Consider the following 17,278-nt stretch of genomic DNA (forward strand, 5'->3'; position numbering starts at 1 on the left):
CAATTCATGTAAATTTGAAACTTTAAAACTAAGCAAACAAAAATGGAGTTTATATCAATCTCGTAATCTTTCGAGTTATTTTCACTTAAACTGGGAGATAATTTGCGTTGAACGTTTCATTTCTCTTTCATCGTTATGAGTTGAATGTCTGAAATAATTACATATATATTTTTTACATGTCTTATCCAGAACAATTAAAAAAATATAACAAAATAAATTTTACTTCCGAAATTCACTATTGAGCGTGTATAAGGTGTGTTGGTTTGTGTATGTCTCCATTCTCCCTTGCTTTTTCATTTGCATACAATTTGCACTATTTTTTTTTCAGAGCAAATCTTTTCAGTGTTGCATGGTCCTGCGCATCCCACCGCTGCCACCATTAATCCGGGACCTTGAATAAGTTTGCAATTCCGGTTTAATCGCATCGTTGTATTGCCTTAGTGAAAAAAATGATTCATGTAGAACACCACCAGACACTGAATAGCTAATCTAATCACATTATCAATATCTATTTGTATTCATGATAAATATTACATGACGTAGGCCTACCGCATTTTTTTCTGAAAAACATTGGTTCGGGGCATCTATATAAGACGATGGCAGTACATGGATCTGATATTGGTTCCAGTTTCCAGACCAGCGTACCATTAGACAACGACGGTGAGTTTATGCTACAATTCAACTTATATATTTGTTACTAGTCATCAGGTTAATCAAAGTTAAAAATCATTGATGGGATCTTTATTTTCATTGAGAAGAAGAAAATCAGAAAAGCAGTATTTTCATGCTACTCTTTTGTTTTAAAGTTTTATCTCAAAATGAGTTTGATAGACCACGTTAGAAATTTGAGCCAAACTTAAAGAAATACTCAACACAATCATGTTTGTTCATTAATTGCATTGAAATTCTAAACGGTGGTAAAGAAGTATAGTTAATTTCCAAAATATTTTCTATAATGATTCCAAATTGTTATTAATACTAACATTACTGACGCAAATTATGTAAGGATTGGACTTGTATCCAAAAGATACTATCGGCCTATATGTCTGAATTCAAGGGCTGAAATTGCGTAGAACTCTTGATTCAAATACTATACGGATTTGTCCAAAATTTTTTTTTTTATAATGATCACTCAATGATGATGATGATACGGAGAGTGATGTTTTAAAATGCGAATAACTGTTATATTTGAAATTTCGTCATAAAAAATGCATTGGAGTGTGTGTTTCTTCCATTTTTCAGTGATGCGACAGTCCTTTCAGTTCAGACGTCGAAAATTTATTTTGTATGAAAATGATAACATAATTTTATATTAATTATTGTGATACTTGTTGATATTTACTGTATTCATTCAAATTAATTTGATACATTAGGATTGCCGTTTCTTTTAGAAGAGCAAGGGAAAGGCCTTTGAACATGTTAATGGGCAATGATTCTGATGCGAGCCTGATCATAACGAATAATACTTGCACTAAAGGCTAATTCTTGTCATCAAGATAAACATAATAATGTTTTAACTATTATGAAATTTCATTCCTTCCATTAGACAATGCGTGGATTGATTGTGTTTACCGCCCTTTTGGCTGTTGCCTATGGCATCGCTCCTCTTCAGCGTGCTAAGGAGAGCATCAAGGACAAGTACCTTGTCATGATCGATGTAAGTTTGCATTTTAGTTCGTATTTCGTGAATGAAATTGTCTACTATCCTTTAATTGAGACTATGATGATATCTTCACTGCTGTCCCCTTTGGCTGAGCCCCATTATTCAGCAAGAAATGAATTGTTTTAATATCTTGTCTCATAATTTTGATGTTGGAATTAGTCTAAGATTCTTTTGAGGGGCTCGACACCATGCAACACTATTCCCATTCTCAATTTCTCATAGCACATTGCTTTACAATTATAAACATCCACAATGTAAACCGTTATTACTTAAAAACTCGTGTTTAATGTAAATTACAGAAAATAGGAAATATTAAAAAAATGCTTTAGATTATAGTTTGACTAAGAAGCGATGTCTGCTGTCTTGAGGAACTCCGCATGTAGTGACAGTTTGCCTATAAAATTTATAGTTGGGAAAAACCTCCAAATTACATTCCGATCTGTTCCGATTATCCCAAATATAGTTAGATTCTCTTCTTATCAAACACGTACAGAGAAATTTTTGTTTCTATTTTTTCAGGACAACGTCGACGTGAGTGAGTTCGGTGCCCGTCTTTCTTCAGCTTTCTCTTCCCGCCGTTTCAGGCTTGCCAAGATCCTCAAGACTTTTAAGAACATGCAGACCCTTTCCCTTGAGCTCAGCGAGGATGCCGTCGAGTTCGTAAGTATAGTCTGCAAGGGCGCCGGAAGCGGGGGGGCAGGGGGGCACTTGCCCCCCCAAATAAAATTTTGGGGGGGCAAAACGAGATTTTGCCCCCCCCAACGTGCCCCCCTGAAAGATGAAAAATGATGAATTATTTTAGGACAAAAGTAAATGAAGGCACTTTTCTGCCTGAAAATTGTCATTTCCATTGTCAAAAATGAAAAAAATTTGCCCCTGACGGGGCAAATACATGATCATAGTAAGCCTCGCGTCTTTTGACGAACAGTTCCTCTGTGAAACATAGCTTTGATAAGCCCCTTTTCCATCTTATTACAGTGTGATAACGTTTAACCTTTTAATGAATACATTTCAGACTAAAAGCGAATGGCAAATTGATAGTGGTCCACCAATGATTAGGTTTATAATTCTATGATGCTGGCTGTGTCGTCTAACAAACGCGCGGTCGCCCAGAAACGCTCAGACCGGACCCGATATAACTAACGCGCGTGAACACTACTTACTCGAGTAAGATATGGAATCTATGTCATAGCTGTCAAGCCCAGAAACCATAACATCTCGAGAAACTTGTTTCAATTATTTCATTTTCAACTAAATATAAATTGAGTTAATACAGTGATAACAAGAGAGCGGTGTTGGCTCAGTCGGTAACGCGTCTGCCCGTCGAAGTCGAAGCAAAGATCGTAGGTTCGAGTCCACCCTTGGCGGATGACTGAAGTCAGTGCGTTGTGTGTAAACGTCTCTCCCATGTTTCATAGATGCAGGCTATGTTACAATGGAAAACACTCCGTCCCTCGAATAGGACGTTAAATGGAGGCCCCGTGTAGAGGAGAGTCACCACCTTGGCACGTTAAGAACCCACTGCACTATTCGTATAAGAGTAGGGGGAAACCCCGGTGTCGAGGTCCACCTGCACCCCCCCCCATCAGTTATATCGGAAGGAGAGACCTGTGGATCATAGTGATTCAGTTCACTTTTCGCCTCCCAGGCACAGGTGACGCAATAATAACAATTCAGTGCCCTAAAGAAAATACCAAGGTCATTTCAACTCAATATAGACATGTTATCAGAAAATTACACTCAGAATAATCATGTGTAGAGGATTATAATTTATAATTTGTAAAAATGGTGAATCCCACTCGAAAGCAACTTAGAGATAATGTTTAGACATGAAAAAAATAAAATCATCTGTGAAAGTGTCTTCTTGACCGGAAGATATTATCCGAGATATGAATAAAAATGTAAAGAATATAAAAGAAAAAATAAGCGTTACAGTAGTGCTCTACTATAAAAAAAATCTTAAGATATTTTCACAGCCCCGTATTTCCTCTATTCCTTTTCATTGGCATGATTGGAAGGCGTTTTGTCTGATACTATTTCAGCTCATATATAGCACTTATGTATTTTAGATTCCAAAACTTCTTCCCATTACCTGTTACTAATCAGATCGAGATGGCAGCTATGTTCTCTGGTTCATCCCAGCTTTTGTTATTCATGGACGTTTGCAAAAATAAAAAAAAACAACATCCCGGGAGTGGGTGGGCTGCAAGACCTAAATTTTCGAAGAAACGTAAGAGCGAGGGGATTTGTGATGGGAGAGCTTTTGCATTTTCTAGAATGAAATTGAAGGATTTCGTGCACACTTTTGGTGAATTTTGCCCTCTCGATCGGCGGCCCCCGGCTGCGTACGGTCATGTTTGTCATCTTAAACATGTTAGTCTTTAAAAGGCCTATATTACACTGGTTTGAAACAATTTCGTTTGCAATAAGGCTCGCAATTTGCTGGAACTGCGACCCTGGTCATGAAGAAACACCAGGCTGGGTCAGAAGGGAGGAAACAGAAGGAGCAAAAAGAACTCCAAGACTGTTTAATTCTCAAGAAATTAATTTTTGAATGCACTTAGAAACGCAACTTTTATACTCCATTTTACACAAAATCCTTACCGTGGGGGGGGGGGGGGGTCCCATAGCCTCTCCCGCTCGATCGCTTCGGTATCTCACGCTGTCAAAAATATTGTGCCCCCTTCGGGATTTTGCCCCCCCAAAACTGAAAGTGTTCCGGCGCGCCTGATAGTCTGCAATGGATGTTCTGACCACCAGCAGTTCATTTTCAATATGGCGTTTGTACAGATTTCAAGTCAAGAAAACCGTGGAAACAAGGAGCCATTTTACAATTCAAGTCCATTTATCTAATCCCTAGATGACTTTGATGGGGAAGGTGTTCGGTCCTGGCGTAGAGAATGCCAAGATCGGATATGTGATATTTTAGCAAAATACTGAAATGAAATAGACCTCACTTGGCCATATGTGCCTTACTTCGCTTTGGCCAAAAAAGCTATAAAAAACAACCAACAACATATTGAATATCTTTATAAGCTATCGAAGAGATCTGGCCTGACAGATTCTTTTTTTTGAGGGGGGGGGGTGCGTGAAGTATTTGGGAGGAACCGCATGAGACCATGAAGGCTAAAAGAAATTTCTTTTGGGTTTAGCCTGCCTTTCAATCAGGCATCCAGGTCGGAGACATTTCTTTTCAAGCAGTAGGCCTAGGCCTTACATGTGAGTTTTACATACAAAACATGACTGCAGAATTTTAAAGGCTTCAATTAATTGATGCAATCGATATTTTTATTACTATATGAACTTCTTTGACTTATTTTACAGCTCCGCAGGTTCGATGGAGTTGTACACGTTGAGGAGGATGGTGTTGTCCGTACTCAGGCCGTCGCTTCATGGGGTCTTGACCGTATTGACCAGAGGAATCTTCCTCTTGATGGATCCTACAACCCAATGAGTAAGATTCAAAGAAAATTACAATCGACATTTTTTGGTAAAAAATTAGAAGACCTTTCAGGTGAAATGGATCAGATGGCACTGGAAAGGCGTGAAGAAAACCATGAGCGTTATGATATAACTGATTTCTTTAATTGTATATGTAAACGGTTTGATAATTTTCGAGCTACAGTTTTCCCAAATTCCTTTATTTAATATGTCTAGAAAAAATTGTACGAATCTTAATCTTTGACTAAACTGATAACACTCACCATTAATGTAGCGAGTGTCTTTAACATTGAAGGCAATTTAATATCTCAAAAAAGAAAGTCACATGGTCAAGTGAACCCTATATATTCATTTACAGACTCTGGTGCTGGTGTGAATGTGTACGTGATCGATACCGGTGTATGGCCCACTCACAACGACTTCGGAGGCCGTGCTGTCGCCGCTTACGATGCCCTCGGCAACAACAACGTAAGTTCATTTCCATCATACATAGTATTGTTCCTGTATTGTTTTCCTGACGCACTTGAATCATTTATCGTAATATTCGTCATTTTTTTATTCTCAGTTTAGAGGGGACGTTTCCCATTGTAGTATTTTTTACAGGCTCCCCTGAAAGAATGGTTTTCATTTTGTTAAACCAGAGCTACAAAGTTAAGCAATATACACGTATACAAAAGTACCTGACGACAATTAGGAAATCGCTCAACAGCCCAAGTGGCTGAAGCGAATCCTTTAGCATGAATTTCCGTGATTTCTCTTCTGGAAGTACTGTGTAAGCAGGAAGATGGTTTTATTGATCACATCAAACATTATCAACTCCTCTGCCCCCAATCTTATAGGGAGTTGACTGCAATGGTCACGGTACCCACTGCGCAGGAACCGTTGGTGGAACCGACTACGGAGTCGCCAAGAGTTCCAACATCTACGGAATCCGTGTTCTCGGATGTCTTGGATCAGGATCAAACTCTGGAATCATCGACGGTAATTACATCATATGATTTATAAGAAGTGTAAAGTGAACTAATAAGCTTGTTACGGGAATAAACTACTTTCATATCCACTGAAGATATCGTCAATGGAACTTCTTGATATCAGTTTTAAAACCTTTGACACTTCTAAACTGTCATTATAGGAATGGATTGGGTTGTCTCTAACGGTCGTCGCCCAGGAGTTGTCTCCATGTCTCTTGGAGGTGGTGCCTCCAGCACCACTGATGCTGCCGTCAAGCGCATGTACGATGCTGGCTTCACTGTCTCCGTCGCCGCTGGTAACAGTGATGAGGATGCTTGTGGAACCTCCCCAGCCAGGTCTGGATATGTAAGTATTCACCAAGTCATCATTCAGTCAGCAAATAGTCTTTAGCATGATTTCAATCAATCTTTTCAGATGATACTATTTCGGTCATTATCGAGTGATATAAATTGCTTAGCATGATTATGTTTTTGTCTAATCCAAAATGTGACCCTTTGAAGCTTTTAATATGTAAAAAAAAGATAAAACTTTGAAAGAGTCAGAAGTACTACGTTTCGATGCTTTGTCTTTTAAGCTATCAGGGTATCAAATCAAAATTATTCGAATTATAGACTAATAATTATATCTATTGCTGCCAGACAGTTTGTTATAAATGCAAGATCAAATTAACCCATGCAATTGGGTGCGAGTGACGATAACGGTCTCGCTCATGTCCACTCTAGGCCCTGACCGTTGGTGCCACTGATGATCGTGATGCCCGTGCCTCCTTCTCCAACTATGGCTCCTGCTTGAACATCTTCGGACCTGGAGTTGACATCACCTCTGCCTGGAAGGGATCTGACAGTGCTGTAAGCACCATCAGCGGTACCTCCATGGCCTGCCCACACGTCTCAGGTAAATGGACTATTTGTACATGTTGTATAATGATGACAATGATGACTTTAATGACGGCAAAGCTTTATGCCATAGGTTCTTGTGATACCCTGATATTCTGAAAGGGCACAAATGTGATGATTTATTCACTGAATGAAGAAATAAGTTGGTTGCTGTTAAAACTTTGAGGGCGTCCTCTTAACTGCATACACGGGGGGGGGGTGTTTCATGAAAGGACTTGTCAGACGTTTTATCCGACAAGTCCTGTTCTATCCGACAGTTACTATAGTAACAGTGCTTCTCAACCAATCAGAATCCAGGAAAGTTGTCAGATCTGACAATTTGTCGGACGAAAATATTGATGAAACACCCCCCTGGATTTGAAAACAATTTGGACGACAGAGATAGGAGAAAAAAAGGAATATGGGAAGGGGAAATAGGAGAAGATTAATATTTCACCCTTACATCAACCAGTGTCTTATATTTGGGAATAAATTTGTTTGATCAATGTACCTTTACTATTAGAGTACAATCTAGAGGGATATCTCTGTTCAATGAACACTCTTGCATAATGAGCATGCCACTCATCTTCGTACATTTTTGGGTGATTTTTTTTTCCAGGAGTTGCTGCTCTTATCCTTGCCGCCAGCCCAAGCATGTCACCATCTTCCGTCTACAGTTCAATCCTCAACAGCGCCACCAGCGGTAAGGTTAGCAACAGGGGATGGCTTTCACCAAACCTTCTCCTCTACACCAACTAAACTACACGCATGGCTGACATGACCTTTTAAGATGTCTCAGATGAATTGTTATTGTTTAGAGAAATTACATAGTATTATGACAGAATGATTCAATAAAGTAAACACTGAAAAATAAAGTACAAGTCTTGGTTGGTCCTTTTATTTTATGTCGGCTACAACTGTTACATAATCAGACAAGGTTATTTCTTGTGCGAGTGTAGTATTATTATGTGTGTTCTTGTGAAGTTGGGGTGTGTGTGTATGGGCCATGGGGTGTGTTTGAGTATTTGAGTTTTGTCAGACGTGTATCAATCAGATATGATTATTTACGTCTGGGACCGACCTTTAACGTCACCATCCGAAAGACGTGACCAGGGCTCGAACCTCGAACCTCTGCATCAATTTGTAACTTCCCCACAGCTTGGATTACAGGCGCACGCCACAACGCCCAGGCATTGGCGGCGGAAGCAAAAAATTTTAGGAGGGGACAACCCAAGAAAAAAATTTTACAAGCAAAAAAAAAAAAAAAAAGGTTCTCAACCTAAAAATTTTAGGGGAGACGCGTAGGAAAATAAATTGACAAGCAAAAAAAAAAAAAAAAGGTCATCAACAGCAAATTTAGGGGGGGACACGTCCCCCCCGCTTCCGCCGCCTATGCGCCCAGGGGTGGGTGCGGACTGTAATGATGATAATTATAATCCGTTTTTATATAGCGCTTAATACATCGGAACGACGTGTCTAAGAGCTTTACAGATATATTATTACCCCGGTCATCGGATTCAATCAGCCATTCGCGCACACAACGTGTGCACATCCTCCACTCCCTGGGGAGTATTCCAGTCACTATTAAGTCACGTGATCATACTTTTATGTAGATGTTTTTGTTTGTGTTTGATTTTTCACATTTTTTATTTTAAAAGGGATATATCATCCTTCAGGAAAGAACATAGTTGACCCAATGTAACCACAAATCTACTAAAGGGGTACTCCGGGTTGAAAATATTTATATTCAAATAAAATAAAGCGAAAGGCTGAAAATTTCATCAAAATCTGTTATCAGAAACGAAGTTATTAAATTTCAAAGTTGCGCAATAACAGTAATATGCACATTATAGACATGAATATTATTTAGGTGGGCTGATGGTGTCTCATCCCCTTTTTCTTATGTTATTACATGAAATCATAATTGCTTCATTTTTCATACATGTGTGAATGGTATGTCTCCAGTATAAAGAAATAAGTTGCAGCAATGAATATCTCATGCACCAAATCAGTTGTCAATAAAATCTTTTCAGTTCTTGGATTAAAAAATTGAATAAACCTTATTTCATATTATAAAATAGTACCAAGGAACAAGTGGGGATATGACATCATCAGTTTGTTCATTAAATATTCATGAAGACATGCCTAGAACTGTTTCAAAGGAATAATGCAAATATTTAAAATGCTTTCACTTTTTATTCCTTGTCCGATTTTGATTACATTTTCAATGTTTTGTTTGTATGATTTTTCTTTAAAAATTATGTTTTTTTTGCCCGGAGTACCCCTTTAACATTCTCCGATTGATCATAATTACTTTGTTAAATCAGGGAATTTGAACACAGTGACTTAGTGTCCACTCTGTGTCACAACGTTCTTTCTCGTAAGAAATCCATTTGAAAAAATGGAAAGAATATTAGAGAAGGTAAAAAAAAAGGCATCTTGACGTGCAGGTATGATGTAGGGAGGGAAATATCAAACATTTTTATAGAGTCAGAAGACGAGTACAAGGGAGTCAAAGGGTGTATGCGTGGGGGGGTCAAAGCTAATGCACTTCCCCTTATAAAAATGAGAGGTATCTAATTATAGAGGAGCGACTATATTTCCGAATCAAATCGCTTCCATTTACTCATTTTATCATAAGTACGATAAACTCTAAAGATTGATTGATGGTATAATTGTCTACAGCATCAGTATACTTTCAATCAATTTCAAACTATGTGCGTCTGTAATTTGAACGGAAGACTGAATCGCTTCGAATTAAAAAAGTGTATCTCTTACAACAATCGTTATACACCCGATTGCCAATTCAATATAATAAATATCATAACAATTAAAATATAGTGTATTCAAAACTTCTGATTGTTCACTGTTTCATCTTACGATAGATTAGAATGGCAATGAAAGTTAATATACATAATTGAATGATGAGATCGATACACGCATATTGTATCAAACTAAAGAACGATCCAGATCCGACGTTTTTCAGGTGTCCATCTCCGTTCTGGAGGACATGTTTTACCCAGAATGCAACACGTTTTCCAGCAGATTGCTGCTTTGACTTAAAGGTGCGTGACGCTCTCTGTGCATTCGTCTGAAAACTGTAAGAGAGGGAGAGAGAGAGAGGGGGTCAGACAGCAGGCTTATGTAAAATTGTCATTAACGGATCCACTATGATGAGATTTAAAAATTTTGAAATCAAATTTCCGTTGCCATTACCATGATTACGAAGGCTTTATAATGTCATCTACTTGACGTGATCGAGATAAAGTGACTTGCAAAGTCGACTAAATAGCACAATGATCTTGACTTACCAAACTTGTAAATTCACATGACAACAGGCATTTGAAAGAGGTACCGTATGATTTGAAATTCATGAACATGACGCGTATCTCGCTAAAGAATAATAATGCGAGAACGATTTCTTAGATATACTTCAATTGACCTGAAAGGGATCAACAATTTGCATAATTTTATGAAATATCTTACTCAATTGATAATGCTTTTATTGATATATTCCCTGAAACTGGGCATTTTTCTGTAATCGTTATCGTGAACATGAAACATATCTCCGAAACAAGCAAAATTTAACATAGTGGAACACGAGTTGAAATGTGTGATATGTCCTTGGATATATTGACCTAAAAAAGGAAGTTCAATTAATCATGAAGATGAAATATATCTCGGGAACATGTCTTCATTTTTGTGATATATTGATCTGAAAGGTATACATGTATTTAAGCACATTTTTTTAATCGCGACGTGAAACTATTATAGGCGTACCCGGGCCACATGTTATGCGAGTGCATCGCGAACTGAAATATTTGATACATTAACCTGAAAGGGGACATTTTGTTTAGAATCTCCTGGAATGCCAGTGCGAAGCGCGAGCCAATATACTAAAACTGGATATCTTAAGCACATTTCGTGATCCTGAACAGATACATACATTTCCGTTTCCAGGACACAACTCATTTATCAAAATACTCAGAAACCAAAACATGAGCTAAAACAACAGGTTTGTAGGAATACAATTAAACACTTCTATTGTTGCCATGAATACCAGGTAGAATGAGGTATATAGCAGAGAGTGCAAGGATGGCTGTTAATTGCACTTCCTTGAAACAAAGCCATACAAAATTATACTTAAAAAAATAAATCGTGAGAAATAGTTCTCGATGCGGATCAGCCAGGAAATATGAAAAATAAAACTTGCTCTCTGATTAACGAAACCACCCACATGCACCGTCTCATTTCCCCCTCTGTTCTTTGTTTTCGGATGTTTGTCTTTGTTTTCTTTTTCTTTTAAGCTAATTCCTCTGCTAGCTGTATCCACCTTTCTTTCCCTCTCTCTCCCCTCTTCCTCTTTCTTTCTCCCAACCTATCTTGCATTTTTAACAATTGATATTGTTGCCATGAATAGCTTGTACAATGAGGTATATGGCAGAGAGGGCAAGGGTGGCTATTAATAGCACTTTCTTAAAACAAAGCCATACAAAATTGCACTTTCAAAAAATAAATCGTCAGAAAAAATACTCAATTTATAAGTTCAGCCAGGAAATATGAAAAATAAAACCTTCTCCCTGATTAACGACACCACTCCCATACACCGTCTCTTTGTTCATTCTGTTCTTTTGTTTTCGGGTGTTTGTGTCTGCTTTCATTCCTTTTTAAATTATTCCCTCTACTTTATCCACCCCTCTCTCCCTCTTTCTTTCTCCCCAATTTTACATTCTTTTAAATAATTAATATTGTGTGTTATCAGTGGCTCCGTCGCGACGGGCCTGCATGGTGATGATATATGTATCCTGCCATGTTTACTTCTAAAAAGTTTTATGTAGACCTGGCAACATAAACTATCTTACAATGCTGACCTATCAAGATATCATTTACAAAGTTTGAGAAGTCAACTGTACATGAAATCGTATGTAGGGCCATTATAACAAGTTTTGTTTCTAAACATATTTTCATTTTAGAAATGAGTCATGTTACCTTTTGTCAAGTGTGAGCTTCACGACTGCATTGTAAACGTCATTTTCCGTCAAGGAACTGATATCCAGTATGATCCCCATGCCGATGTTCTTGATTTTGGCGCAGTTTTCATGGTGTTCAGACATCAGGGGGATGCAGAGCACCGGTACTCCATGGTAAATCGCTTCCATTATACCACAGCGCCCTCCCGTGGTGACAAGGGCAACCGTTTCGTTCAGACCTGCATGATCGCAAACCCAAGATTTCATTCAGAATAACAGGGGCGGATCCAGCTTTCGCCAATAGGGGGGCCGAAAAATATTTTCATCAAAATTTTTCTCGATTGGCCGCTATAATCTGATTTTTTGTTGGTTTTTCAGGGGGTAGTCCTTTAAAAAGACTGAAGTTTTAAGTATATGGTAGTTGTTATTGTTATAAACAAGATAAGGTATCTCATGTGGTCTTAATATATAATGCGAGCGCGAAGCGCGAGCTAAAATTCTTTGATATTTTATGTCCTTAGAGCTGAAGATTCTGAGCAGTTTTTATAATCATGCATGAACAAAGATAAGTATCCAAGTAAACAATGCGAGCGCGAAGCGCGAGCCGAAATTTTATTATAGTAACGTGAAAAGGGACTCAATTAGGACTGTTTTTAGTGATTAATGAAGAGGATACAAGTATCACCAGTTAAATAATGAGTGCGAGCTCAAAATTTTTGATATTCCGACCTGAAAACTGGACAGTCTAAGCGCGTTTTTATTTAAATAAAGAACAAGCTGTGTGTCTCAAACAATTAAATGCGAGCGCGAAGCACGAGCTTATTTTTTTATATACTGACATGACAAACAGATAAAGGAGCATTTTGACAAATTTTTGAAAGAATTTCCAAAGAGGATAGGTATCTCACAAATCAAACAATGCGAGCGCGCAGCGCGAGCCTGAAAATTTTGATATAACAATTTGTGTAAATCAAACAAAATAATAAAAGCTTGATGTGCGAGCTAAACATTGTGAGCAAATTGATTTAAGAACTGGATATATTAAGTGTCATTTAACAAACTAAATGGGATTCATTACACAGGCAATGCGAGCGCAAAGCGCGAGCGAATTTTTTTTTAATATAAAGTCTATTTCCCGATTCTTCCCCTCACCCTTTTTTTGTTTCCTTTCGGGGTCGGGCCGGCCGTTACGAGGCTGCATGTAAATTACATATCATGGTTATAATACCTCTTTCTTACTTTTCTATCTGTTTTTCGTAGTTTCTATCAAGTTAAAGAGTACACTTTTTCTGCAGGTTGTCAAAATAGGGGGGGGGGGGCCGGGGCCGGCTCGGCCCCCTCCTGGATCCGCGCCTGAATAACGTGTCATACTTCTCTTCAGTTAGAATGTGTCAATCTCTCTTATATAAATGTATAATCTATCTGATAATCGTGGTTGATTTATTGTTGTTTCCTATAGCGATCAACTTTTTTTATCACCTGCAAAATGTGAAATCCATGCAGCTTCTACCGGGCCATATATAATACAGAAACTTTAATAAACCAACATGGTTACCATAGTTACTACAACCATAGAGAAACTATTATCACTATCATCCATGCATCGTTTCATAACTAACGCAGTATGCAACTCTGTATTTTGTTATTACTAGGCCTGTCGATATGTATCTTTATGCAGGCATACCTTTTGTATTAATCTGATAAATGTTTTATTTTCTGTAACGAATTTGACACTGTAAAACTTCTTCTTGCAAACTATGACTAAGGTATTTAAGTATACTACCACAGAATAGATGAAACATGAAAATGCAATAGATGGGGTAATAATAGTAGAATGGGACCGTATGACGATAAAGAAAGACTTATGACAAAGTAAAGTGTTACCGAGGAGATCATTCATGTCATTGTTTTTTATCCATCCAGTGTAATGAATATTGTCGGTCGGTGATGTCTGGACTTCCGGTCTACCTTTCCGCCAGAGAATCTGAAAGGGAAGTCTGGACAACCCCTCCACCAAGGCTTCTTCAGTCGTTTCCTTCAGCTGACGAGCTATGGTATTGATGGAAACGACAACGATGTTTCCTTTGGAGCGAGCACCGGCTATGGCAAGGCGAAGACTCTGTTGGGATGGTGGTTAATCAATGAAGCTGCTTGATTATTTACGGGTAAGACTATGATATTCAAATATGATGATGATGATGATGTCATGATGATGATTAAGGTGGTGTTATGAGTGATGATAATGATCGAAGATGACGATGATAATGAAGATAATGACGATCGATAATGATGACTATGAGGATGATGAGGATTCAAGATTAAAGCCATCTTGGCTTTCACTAGCTATCCCGTCTCGGCGTTTTGGTACCTAACGAATGAATACCCCATGCTAGCTACCATTAATGATAGTCACCATCGATGGTAAGTTATATTGAAAGGTCCCCTCACTAACGATCCCTCTTTTATCAGTAATAGTTAAACACATCCTATTAAAAGGACATTATATATTCTGTTCTGCATTCAATATTAGTTTTTGCATCAATTTACACTATATTTTGAGCAATAACTCTTGTTTTTCATCACACATCTGATCCTATAAATTTGATGTATACAGTTTATTGGGATTTATGTATTAATAGATCGAATAAATAAACGGATGGATTCCTCATCGGATGTGGAAAACTCATATTGTTCAGCACTTACTTGGTCAACAATTTGATGAGGTGGGTGGGAGGTGAGATCACCTAAAAAGACAAAGTTTGGTGGCAGAGCTAAAGGGTAATCAAGGACAAGGTCAGCATTCAGAAACCAAAGAGATGCATTAGCGTATGAAGACGAAAATTCAAAGACATTCCCCAGTTCAGAGATGCCATGTTTGTTGGCAATCTCGCTGTAGAAACTCCATAATCTATGATAGAATAGATGGATGCTCATCATCTCAGCAGTTGATTGGAGTCTCCCAAGGTGAGATGTTTGATCCATAATTGTTTGAGGAAATAGAGCATGAGGAAGAATAGTTGGAGACACGACTAAAAAATTGGCGATCGGAATTCCACCAAGGAGATGGGACAGGATTACGTGGCAAGGACCAAAGGACTCACTGATAATCATGTCCAGTTCAAGGTTCCTGAGATGAGCCATCGTGGTTTGGTTTGCCAGAAGTGCCTCACAGAGGATTCTCTGAGGCTTCAGAAGACCTAAGAGTTGCTGCATGCCAACTATCCTGTTTCCACTCATTGATAATATTTTGTCCTTCAAGGAATGGCACTCGTTTCTCACACCCTCGGAATGAATGTCAACCCTGCAAAAACCACCAAGATCGCTGCCATCATCTACCTCATTCTGATCACCCGGTAGGGTTACAGTCATGAAGGTCACGTTATAGCCTTCTGACCTTAGTATCTCACCTAGTCTTAGACCAAGGTTGAAAAGACTTGTCTTTACACCGCAACCCTGAAACATTAGCAAAATTCGTCCGCCGTCGTCATTCTCCAAGTTCGAAGGCAAGACGAGCTCATGGGCATCACAGGTTGGGAAATGTATGAAAAGTTTCAGGGTGCACAGAACAAGAAATGTCCACTGGAAGATCATCGTGAGTACAAGACCGATTCTCATAATCACATAGCAAGACTGACACAGGATGATAACAAGCAATGGCCTCTCTCACGCACATTCCCGTGGTGAATTTCAACCCACAAACATTCTTGATGATCATGATACTAATTGATAACAGACACTTTGTACCAGCAAGAATATCATCGGAATGAAGCTAGACATCAGAAATATAATGAGCGCAAACTCAGTCATCGGAAATTCTTAGAGCTCCAGAGACACATAAATGACCAGCAGAAATTCTTCACTTCCTTTTGTGTTAACAGGTTAATGCGTCTGTTTTTCTCCAAAGCACTCAATATGATTCCAAAACATCCCTTTTCATGAGTAAGATGAAGATAATATTCTGCTTTGTTTAATCGTTTTGATGCATCGGCGTTGTCCGCTTTTCTAACATCGCACACCCCTTGCAAAATATCATGATATTAATATTTTAAGGGTAAGTGCGCACTGCATTAACAAAACATTTAAGACCAGATTAGTGCAGTAGTAGCAGCAGCGGCTGTCGTAGTAATATTAGAAGTAGGAGCAGTAACAGTATAGGACTACTACTACTACTACTACTACTACTACTTCTACTACTACTAATAGTAGTAGTAGTATAGTAGTAGTAGTAGTAGCAGTAGTAGCAGCAGTAGTAGTAGTAGTAGTAGTATAGTAGTAGCAGTAGTAGTAGTAGTATAGTAGTAGTAGTAGTAGTAGCAGTAGTAGTAGGAGTAGTAGTAGCAGTAGTAGTAGAAGTAGTAGTTGTAGCAGTAGTAGTAGTAGTAGTAGAAGTAGTAGTAGTAGTAGTAGTAGCAGTAGTAGTAGTAGTAGCAGCAGCAGCAGTAGTAGTAGTAGTAGTAGTATTAGTAGTAGTAGTAACATTAGTAATTCTACAATTACTGCTACTTCTACTGCTGCTCCTACTTCATGTACATTAATCTGGTCTTAAATGTTTTGTTAATGCAGTGTGCATACTGGTAACATTTGCCCTTATATAAATACCACTTCCCTTGTATCTGGGGCAGAAAGCAATTGAAATAACCTTTTCTGTCCTAAATATTTTGATTTTCTTCTAAATTTGATACTAAGGATCTTGACCATATCATAATTAATCAAACTAATGACTAAACTTTTTCCAAGATGAATTGAACCAGGTATTTACTTTGTTGGAGGACAAATGAATTACACAAGAAATAGTTTGTGATGTCATATGTTCTAAATATACTATCTACTATATATAATTATATCATCATTTTGTGCAAACTTTTCAAGACCTCAAAATGTCATGAAGTGTCCGATTCAGATGAAACTTTCAATGTTGTTACACTTGTTTGATTTTTCTCTATTTATTCAAATCAACATTTTCTTGTCATGGACTTCAACTTTTAGTAGGCCTCTGCAAGTTATGGTCTTAAAATTTTTCTATAATTCTGACAAACATTTAACAGCTGTGGCTTACAACTAATTCCAGGAGACAACAAAATAGTCCACAAAATAACAAGTAATTTTACTCCCTAATCAATATTCTTTAATCAAATATTATTTGATGTTCTATACAGTGCGGAAAATAAACAATTATTTATAATAATTATATTACATATATTATATAGTTCATGTGAACAGTTTAGCAATATTTCTCACAATACAGTCAATCAAGAATATAAACATGATTTGAAGTCATAACATGACTTTGATAGAGCAAGCTTATGACTATCTGTCATTTACAAGTACATAAGAAACTCTGTTCTACCATATGGATT

The 17,278-nt window shown here is 37.9% G+C and overlaps 2 protein-coding genes across 2 annotated transcripts; one reads left to right on the plus strand and one right to left on the minus strand.

Moving 5' to 3' along the window:
* The first annotated feature begins 557 nt into the window (after positions 1 to 557).
* On the plus strand, positions 558 to 7,825 carry LOC121425450 (aqualysin-1-like). The gene is made up of 9 exons (XM_041621507.1): positions 558 to 660; positions 1,547 to 1,657; positions 2,183 to 2,323; positions 4,988 to 5,117; positions 5,463 to 5,572; positions 5,944 to 6,085; positions 6,237 to 6,421; positions 6,799 to 6,970; positions 7,571 to 7,825. Exons 2-9 carry the CDS (start codon positions 1,550 to 1,552, stop codon positions 7,708 to 7,710), a joined length of 1,128 nt encoding a protein of 375 aa, XP_041477441.1. The 5' UTR covers positions 558 to 660; positions 1,547 to 1,549; the 3' UTR covers positions 7,711 to 7,825.
* Positions 7,826 to 9,175: 1,350 nt separating this feature from the next.
* LOC121425639 (2-hydroxyacylsphingosine 1-beta-galactosyltransferase-like) lies at positions 9,176 to 15,631 on the minus strand. The gene is made up of 4 exons (XM_041621766.1): positions 14,625 to 15,631; positions 13,806 to 14,040; positions 11,941 to 12,160; positions 9,176 to 10,049 (listed from the first exon to the last, which is right to left on the minus strand). Exons 1-4 carry the CDS (start codon positions 15,534 to 15,536, stop codon positions 9,815 to 9,817), a joined length of 1,602 nt encoding a protein of 533 aa, XP_041477700.1. The 5' UTR covers positions 15,537 to 15,631; the 3' UTR covers positions 9,176 to 9,814.
* Positions 15,632 to 17,278: the final 1,647 nt, after the last annotated feature.

Source organism: Lytechinus variegatus, chromosome 12 (genome assembly GCF_018143015.1).
Source record: "Lytechinus variegatus isolate NC3 chromosome 12, Lvar_3.0, whole genome shotgun sequence".
Classification (NCBI taxonomy): Eukaryota; Metazoa; Echinodermata; class Echinoidea; order Temnopleuroida; family Toxopneustidae; genus Lytechinus; species Lytechinus variegatus.